At 36.7% G+C, this 10,000-nt stretch overlaps 1 protein-coding gene across 1 annotated transcript in view; it reads right to left on the reverse strand.

Annotated features, from left to right (window-relative positions):
- Positions 1–847: 847 nt before the first annotated feature.
- TLR4 (toll like receptor 4) overlaps positions 848–10,000 on the reverse strand; it is an 11,389-nt gene continuing 2,236 nt past the window's right edge. The window contains 3 exon segments of the mRNA XM_049774135.1: positions 848–1,520; positions 1,522–3,123; positions 5,167–5,333. Coding sequence (XP_049630092.1) covers positions 860–1,520; positions 1,522–3,123; positions 5,167–5,333 — 2,430 coding nt within the window. The 3' untranslated portion in view covers positions 848–859.

A 10,000-nucleotide genomic window follows, 5' to 3' on the forward strand; every position in this document is an offset into this window, starting at 1 on the left:
TTAGACTTAACTTCTTCTGTTACAATAAGAGCCTCTTTCAATTAAATTATTTTAATACTTCCTTTATGGCAGTCATAACTTAGTAGGTAATAACTTTATAGAATGACATCCAGTGACAAAGTGATATTTTACATATTTTACATATTTGCCTGAAAGATAGCAGTTAATGGTATCTGCATATTTCCAGTCATGTCTAGTGGCCTTATTTATAATTAAAATTGATAATGATAGGAAAAGAACAGAATTTACAAAACCAAGAATATATCAAGGGTCACTATTAAATAAAGCATGCAATAAAATGACCAGTATTCTTGTAAATAAGGCAACCTGATGAGCAATACACACAATACCCTGCCATTTCTTAGCATGTCCTATGATTACATTTTAACTTACAAGTCTTTAACTTTTGCCAAAAAAAAAATTGTGTTGAGTGGAGGGAGCATCTGAATCAGCAGGTTTCTGAGTCATCATTTAGAATTTAAATTGTATTTAATAGAGAAACAAAATGTGATCAACTATCCAATTTACTTGACTTTCCAAACCTCTTTAATTTGGTTCCAACATCAAAAATAAAGTAGTTTCCACCTGAAATTTTGTCTCGTGGTACTTGTTTCTTCATTCTAATTCCACTTGATGAGGTATAAAAGGAGTTCATCTTCCCTGTCAGGAACTCCTTGACTGAGTTCATTGAAACGGTTTTCTGCAGAATCTGCATGCTAGTAAGTTGATCTTTTCTTCGGTGCCATAAATTCCATGAGATCAACAATTAGTGTATCTTATGATTCACTGAATCATCAGAAATCACCAGAACAAGAAACTGGTTCAACTGGGGAACAAGTATCTCAAGAGCTTTTTCTACTTAGAGGGGGGCTTTTTCGTCATGCTGGCTATCTTCTGCACACTCTGTTCCATCTCCAACCCAGGTTTTACCATTCAGGAGAGCTTTCCGGAGCCGTCTCCAGAAAATGTGCCGACTTATCACATTGTCCTCCCACTCCAGGTATGTGTTTCTGCTAAGAAGTCGGTACAGCTCGACCTGTTGCTTGAGCAGAGACTTCTCTATTTTCTGCAGGACAATAAAGATAATGCCAGCATGGCTGCTTAGAAATTGCCAAGTCTGAGCAATCTCATACTCGAAGATACACCATCGGCTCTGGATGAAGTGTTTAGACACCACAACGATAACCTTCCTGCTTTTATGGAAACCTTCCTGAATGATGTTGACAGCAATGGCCACACCAGGTATAAAGTCTCTGTAGTGAAGGCAGAGCTGAAAGGGAGGTACTCCCTCCTCCAAGTTTTTCACCAATTCATTCCTTACCCAGTCCTCATCCTGGCTCGAATAGATAACAAAGGCATCATAAACACTTTCGCCTCTGTTATAGGTTTTGCAGCCAGCAAGGAGCATCAGGTGGAAATAGAACTTATAGATAAGAACCGAGACCACAACTATTACAAGTCCAGTGACAACCAACACAATGATGAGAGCATGGGTCTGTGACAGGTTGCATTTCTGATTTCAGCACGGGCATGCCCTGCATGTCGAAAGGAGATGTGCACAGTATCTGATCAGCATTTACCAAGACTTTCCTCTGATCCTTGAGCCACTCCAGGAAAGTCTGATGTTCGCAGCCACAAGCAAAGTCATTCTGAGTGAGATTTAAGAAAGTGAGATTACTTGGAAAGGGCTTCAGTTCTTGTTGTTTGGAGGCCACTATCCGATTAAAACTGTAGTCTAGAACCTGGAGGGCACTGAGAGGTTTATAAGGAAGTGTGTCAAGAAATAAGAGGTTGTTCCCACTCAGATTTAGCAACTGGAGTCTAGGGACTGAATCAAATGCCCCTGGAGATACTTGTTCCAGTTGACAGTTAGAAATATCCAGCAAAGTTAAATTAGCCAGTTCCATAAAAATATTTGGAAGGATGTTATTTAGAAAAGAATTGCCAGCCATTTTTAACACTTGGAGACTGGCCAAACCATTAAAGAGGCCATGGAAAGCAACTTGGATTTGAGAATAGGAAATGTCAAGGTAAATGAGGTTTTTGAGTAATAAAAATATTGGGAAATCATTAGTCTGCTTCAAATTAGAATGCTGAAAGTCAAGATATTCTAGCTGCTCTAATCCCATAAAGTTTGAGCTCATGGTAATAAGGCCATTGAAGCTCAGGTCTAAATACTTTAGTCTGCTTGTCCCAAACTGCTCCTGAGAACAGCAATGCCCAAAGTTGATGCCATTTTTGCTGAGGTCAAGATATTCGAGGCTTGGGAGTTCAACATTACGAAACATAAACTTACCACTATTGAAATTAAAAACTAACTTTTTGAGAGATGTGAGCCTTAATTCAGGAAATTCTTCAAATTTACAATGAATGAATTTTAATTGTTGCCACCTGAAATCTTTAGGAAGTTTTTTGAATTCAACGAGATATAGACTCACTAGAGATATAGCAGAAGCATTTTCCAAATAATTGAATATTTTAGCAATATCTTCTGGACCACCTCTTAAGTATGCAATTCGAACTTCCCTAAAGGTCAAATTATGCAACCCCTCCAATATAGATATATCAAAATCATCCAACATCCTTTCATTTCTAAATTCTCCCAAAACCAAGCTATCAACTTGTAAGCCAGCCAGGCCTTGAATACAGGATTTCATGATACTGTTACTTCTAAAATTACTTCTGAAAATCAATTCATGGAGTCTAATTTCTTTAAAGGCACCTGGTTGTATAAAGTCTAAAATGTTCCTGGACACATCTAAAGAGAGTTTGGGTAGGGGTGTTTGATGTAGAACTTTTAAGTCTTTCTGATAAATATTTTGGATCCTGTTATTGGATAGGTCCAAGTTCTCCAGGTTGGGAAGATTAGAAAAATAATCTGGTAATTTGAAGGACTGGATGAAATTATGAGCCACATTCAGCTCTTTCAAGGTTCTGAGATGTCTGATGGGAAAGTCCTCTAGATATTCTAGTTTGATCTCCACAGCCACCAGCTTCTGTAAGTTTGATAGTCCAGAAAAGGCTCCAGGAGCTAAATTCTGGATGGGATTTCCTGTCAGTATCAATGCAGAGAGATGGTGTAGGCCTTCATAAGCATCATCTTCAATTATGTGAATTTCACAACTACCAAGAAAAGAGAAATTCATTGTAAATTTCTTATATTAAATAAAATTACACATGAAATATCAATACTACCTAACTCAACACAGATGTTACATGTTGTATGTATGTGTGTGTGTGTGTGTGTGTGTGTGTATATATATATATAGTCTCCTGGGCTCATTAGGAGTAATTCTTGAGCACAATGTCAAGAATATCCCCTAGAACTGTCAGATATGATGCCCCCCCCACAAAATTGCAGGTACATTTAGGGTTTGTGAGTTTATGAAGTTATTAATATACAACAGCTAGATATTTACAAGTTGGATTCAAAGGTAAGTCAACATGTAACATCAATGAGTTTTGTGGAAGAAAGTGTGTAAAAACAATTTATTTCAATAGTGGTGACTATAGGCAAGGGGTCAAAGCAGATGTCTCTCTCAGAAAGCACTTATTAAAATATTAAAATTGAGCAAGAATTGACCAGAAAAGGAATTGAGAGCAATGATAGAGACAAAAGTTTCCAGACAGGTGGCAACCCTGGTGCATAGAGGAATCAAGAGAAATAATTTCCATGTCTAGAATACAGAGAGACAAGCAAGGTTTTTTGGATTCTTGTGACTAAATATGAGATGTAATTGTGAAGAAAGAAAATTACAAGGTAAAATCTTTCAGACTAGAAAATAGTTTCAAATTTTACCCCAAGAATATAGAACACATGTTACTAAAATATCAATAGAGGTGTCTTAAAAGAAAGATTTTTATCTGATCAATAGTGAACTAATGATAGATTCTGGATCATTCCATAAGTGCACAGTGGTTAAACTTTGCAAAGGTGTCCTTTCTGAGTGTATCCTGAACAAAATTTATGATGTTTACCAAATACACTATAGGGTACTCAGAAGCAACACAAACATTTTAGTTCAAATTTTGTTAAATTTGTTAAAATTGCATATAGCTTATGAATACACAATATTATTATTCCTTTCATAGGCTTACAATACACAATCACAATCAAGTAACATTTGTTAACTGCCTGAGATGAATCCCGTAACATGCTACTAAACATTTTAATATGGTATTTTTTTCAAGTGATAGCCTTCTCTTCTTCCTCCTGCACTCCCAAGCAGTACTCAGAAATTTCTGGGGTTACTCCTGGCTATAGTCAGCAAACTGGGCCAGGCCACTTAACAAAGCAACATGGAATACTGTGCTGTTCTATACATTCAATATATTTCTAAGAGCTACCAAGGCCATACCTGTCAGCAATCAGAGATATTGATTATTGAGATTGTATTTTATGTATCAAAATCTCATTTCCTAGAAAATTTTAGAACATATTACAAGTAGTCAATATATTTGGAGATGTAAGAGTTTCAGTCCATTTTCCCTTCTAATTTAAAATAAAACTCCCAAATATAATTTTCACTAGATTTTTTTTTGTTTTGTTTTGTTTTAGTTTTTGGGTCACACCAGGCAGTGCTCAGGGGTTACTCCTGGCTCCATGCTTAGGGGACCATATTGAATGCCGGGATTTGAGCCAATGACCTTTTGCATTAAAGAAAAACGCCTTACTTCCATGCTATCTCTCCACTCCCCCCCTTTTTTTAGTTAATTTTTACTAGTTTATGTTCCTTGTTCTACTCTTTATTTCACAGAAGACAGTGGAACCTAGAGAAGGGAAATAGTTGGCTCAAAGTTATAGAGTAGGGGCCGGAGAGATAGCATGGAGGTAAGGCATTTGCCCTTCATACTGGAGGTCATTGGTTCGAATCCTGGCACCCCATATGGTCCCCCGTGCCTGCCAGGAGCAATTTCTGAGCCTGGAGCCAGGAATAACCCCTGAGCACTGCCGGGTGTGACCCAAAAAGCACAAAAAAAAAAAAAAAAAAAAAAAAACAAACAAACAAAAAAAAAACCAAAGTCATAGAGTAGCTAAGAAATATTTTGAATTAGTAGGTAAGTAAAGGGGGATGAGATTCTACCAGTCAGGCTTTCTAGCTCGAACATTAAATTATAAAGCAATAACTATCTTACCATGTGCAGTTGTAAAAGCTCATTAATTACCTGGATAAATCTAGCACCTGTAACTCTGGGAAGTTGGAGAAACTATGACTACTTAAACGCTTTATGGAATTAAAGCTCAGGTCCAATTTCTTGGTTGATCTTGGGATGTTCTCAGGAATTCTGTAGAGATCCCTCTTCATGCAATCATAAGTGATATTAGGAACCACCTGGAATGAGAATATATTAAATGCAGTATCATATTTATGTACCGGTACAGACTGTTTTGCCAACCTACTTCTACTTGGCCAGAGTCTAGGAAATTATTGTACACAGTACAATCATTCCTTTTTCTTTTAATTTATTATAATGTAGTTAAGTAGCATGACGTGATAGTGTTAATTTTTGATATATTTACTAAACTTTCAGCAGCAGCATCAAAATGTCCTACATCATCCACTTCTGTCTTTAGGTCACATCATAATCTTTTTTCTTTCATTCATTCATCCTTTCATCCACTCATCCATATATCCATTCATGGAGCATGTCACTTAATACTTAAAAAAAAACCCAAGTATTTGTAATTGAAAAAAAGTACTTTGCTCAACATTCTCACTTCTACCACCAGTCTATGATAAAGGAATTTATGAGGAACAATGAATTCCAAAACTTAGAGAGTCCAGAAATTCTCCATTTCAACCCTGTTCTTATGTGTGATTTAGGACAATTTTGGGCACGACATTTGTTCTGAGTACCCACACATCACAAGCCTTGGTGAAACTGCTAATCAAGGTCCTAAATTCTCAAGGTGACAGCCCAAATATTGTCAATTACGTTTTCTTAGCCTTGACTCTGTTCCTTTGAGTAGGTGATGCAGAAAGATTTGGGAGGAAGGTTTGAAGTCCTGAAAGTGCATGGACTCCTAGCAGTGGTGGTAGTTCAGAATTTACCAGTGGTAGAGTCTAGTAGTAAAGAGGATTAAGAATTTTATGCCTGGCTTCCTGTACTTCCATGAATTCCTTCCAAAATTGTTGTAAACCTTGTTCTCTAATACCCTCTTTACTTTTTGAATTATCTTCAACAAAATTTCTTGATCAAACTAGATAATACTCTTTTTTTCTGTTTTGGTTTTCAAAATCAAAAGAACTGTTAAAATAATAAAATCATACCATACATTTTGAGATATTATCTAAAGTATATATTGCAGTGTAAATAATCAACTCATATTCTTTACTCTTTGTTATTATTAATCCCATGCCGCATACCCTCCTATTATTCATAACCTATACACTTTAATTCAATCTTTAAGAAAATATATTTTAAAAGAATACATACAGAGAGATAGAACAAAAGTATAACGTCTCCCTGGTCAAGCTCCTCATTTTCTTTACATGTCTACTTAAGTGTTACTTTTGATGCAATTTTCAGAAACGCACTATCTTATAAAGGATGATATACTATTGTGGGTTTTTTTTATTATCCATGTTTTCCTTCACAGATTTAACTAACATCATATTGTCAATTAAATTTTCATCTCCAGCACTCAGAATTGTGTCAAAGAAATTGTCAAGATTTAAGTATATTTGTTCAATAAAAAAGGTGTAACTAAATGAGTAGAAATTAGTTTAAATCCATATTATAGACACTCCCTGTAATTATAGGCATTGCCTATTGCAGCTAGAGACAAATATGATGTGATATTGAAGTCCAACTTTAATGATCTCTCAAACTAGATCTGTAGATTAGGAAACAAAACAATATCCCTAAGGATACCCATGAAATTCTTCAAAGAAATGGATCAAACACTCCTGAAATTCATTTGAAACAATAAACACCCATGAATAGCTAAAGCAACTCATAGGAAAAAAGAAGATTGTGGGTATCAATTTTCATAATTTTAAGTTGCACTACAAATAAATAGTCATTAAAACAGCATGGTATTGCAATAAAGACAGCAGATGCCCAGAACAATGGAATATACTTGAGTATTCAGCGAATGACTCTTGGACATACGATCACTTAATCTTTGATAAAGAGGCAAGAAATGCAAAATGGAAGAAGAAAAGCCTCTTTAACAAGTGATGCTGGGAAAATGTTGGGGACTGTGACTTGTTTGAGGCCATTTTGCTGTTCTTTCTGCCATAGTCCAGCTTTTCACCTAAAAGCTATTTGCAGTCTTGCTGTAAGTTTTTGAGCTAAAGAGAAAGGAATGTGCAGCTGCAGGATATAATTAACTCTAGCCCGGAGGAGAGCAAAGCTGCCTGGTACCGTTATCAGAAACAAGGCCCCACTCCTTAAGACCACATTTCGGAGTGAACTAGGCTGTTATCAATAAGTGTATGCTACATTGTCTGTTCAAGATCACTGAGGCAAGCACATCTTGCACCACCTCCTGATAGTCAAGCAATTAGGAATGCAGCTAGAAGGCCACTAGAAATTTCCATAGAAACAGCACGTTCTTCATAACTTGAAGGTCATCCAGCCCCCTAGCCCACTGCCCACTTCCTTGTTTAGAACATGATTTACTTTCTTTGTTCCTTGAAGCCTGAAATATATCCTTGCCTTGTATGGGCCTTCGCGCCAAAAGTATGACTGACATCACCTTTGTACTGCCCCCCTTCTCCTTCACTATATAAGAAGGAGCTGTAGTCAAATAAAGTTGCCTTTGAGCAGTGAGATATTGCCTTAGGTCTTTATTATTAACCTCTCTCAGATTTTTATAGGTGTGGTTGTTCTTCTACCCAGCAAAATAGGAGTGCGGTTGTCTGAGAAGTCTTCCCAGCTAATTCCTGCTGGCCGGGACCCCTGGGGGGCTTCCGGACCCCGCAGGAAAACTGGTCAGCCACATTCAAAAAAGCGAACTGGTACCTCCATCTAACTCTAGGCACAAAGGTCAAATTCAAATTGATTAAAGACCTTGATATCAGACCCTGAACCATAAGGCATATAGAACACGTAGATAAAACACACCATGACATTGAGGCTAAAGTCATCTTCAAGGAGGAAACATCACTCTCCAAACAAGTGGAAGCAGAGATAAACCGATGGGATTTTATTAAGCTGAGAAGCTTCTGCACTTCAAAGGAAATAGAAATGAAGATACAAAGGCCACACACAGAATGGGAGAACCTATTCTCCCAATACCCATCAGATAAGGGGCTAATATCTAAGATATACAAGGTACTGATAGAACTTAACAAGAAAAAAATCTAAACCCATCAAAAAGTAGGGGGAAGAAATGAACCAACTCTTTGTCAAAGAAGAAATACAAATGGCCAAAAGGCACATTAAAAAATTCCCCACATAACTAATCATCATGTGTTGCAAATCAAAACAACAATGAGATGCCATCTTCACACCACAAAGACTGGCACACATTACAAAGAATAAGAACAATCAGTACTGATGGGAATGTGGGGAGAAAAGAACTCTCGTTCACTGCTAGTGGGAATGCTGGCTAGTCCAGCCTTCATGGAAAACAAAATGGAGATTCCTCAAAAAACTGGATATACCCTAGTAACACAAAAACAAAATGCAAAAATGCCTTCTACACACCTATATTCATTGCAGTGCTATTTACAATAGCCAGAATCTGGAAACAACTCAGATGCCCAACAACAACTGTGTGGTGAAAGAAATTGTGGTACATCTACACAAAAGAATACTATGCAGCTGTCATAAAAAATTAAGTTATGAAATTCTCCTATATATGGGTGGACATGGAAACTATTATGCTGAGTGAAATAAGTCAGAAGGAGAGAGATAAAATAGAATAGTCTCACTCACCTATATAACTTAAGAAAAATAAAAGACAGTATGGTAATAATACAGAGACAATAGAGATGAGGACTGAAAGGACCTGCCCATAGTATGAAGCTTACGACAAAGAGTGGTGCATTCAGTTAGAGAAACAACTACACTGACAACTACCATGACAATGTCAATGAGTGAGAGAAGTAGAATGCCTGTCTAGAGTACACACAGGCAGGGGTGAGGAAAAAGGGAGATGGGAGTACTGGTGGTGGGAACATTTCACTGGTGAAGGGAGGGGTACCCTCTTTTGTAACTGAAACCCAAGTACAAACATGTTTGTAATTGTGGTGCTTAAATGAAGATATTAAATAATTAAAAGAAAACTACATTCCACCTTATAAACCACTCATGGAAGAATTTCCTCTGGTGCAGCAAAGATAGAGGTTAATTGTGGATTCAAAGATCATTCACTACTTTTGAGGCAGAGAGGTTTCAGGGAAGTTCTTGAGGAATGAGTAAAACTTGAATACATTGGACAAAATGAAAAGAGAAAACAGGCTGAATTTAAAAGGGGTGAAAAAGTAATTCAGATTAGGTATTGTATGCTGGGAATTGTAAACCCTAAACAAGAATGGTAGCAGATTCCTCTAAGAACGACCTCATATTTTTCCTGTGACACGACATTTAATCATAAGTTTCAAGTCCAAGGCCATGAGTTCAGTTCCTGGCACTGCATGGCTTCCCTAAGGTAAAAACAGTTAGCGGTAAATTAACAAAAAGCGTTTCATAGTTTTTTATTGAAGAACTGTGGTTACAAGAAAGTAAATTAAATTACTTTTAATTTTTCTATAAGTAGTAGAAAAATTAAACTACATGTTAAAGTTAAATTTACATTAATTTAGCTAACATTAAATTGAATCAATTAGTTAAAATACAATTTGAATATTTACTAGGTCACCTAATCCACCTGACAGTACCATTGGACAGCATCGTCCTACGTAGAAAACATTCTAGCTAGAAGACTTGCACTACAGGTCGATGAAAGATCATGTAGTAGAAAATCTCATGATCAGAACTGACAGTTTTATCAGTTGTTGTTGTTGTTGCTGCTGTTATTGTTGTTGTTGTTTTGGGGAGAACAGTT

The sequence above is a fragment of the Suncus etruscus genome, chromosome 5 (assembly GCF_024139225.1).
Source record: "Suncus etruscus isolate mSunEtr1 chromosome 5, mSunEtr1.pri.cur, whole genome shotgun sequence".
NCBI classification, from domain to species: Eukaryota; Metazoa; Chordata; class Mammalia; order Eulipotyphla; family Soricidae; genus Suncus; species Suncus etruscus.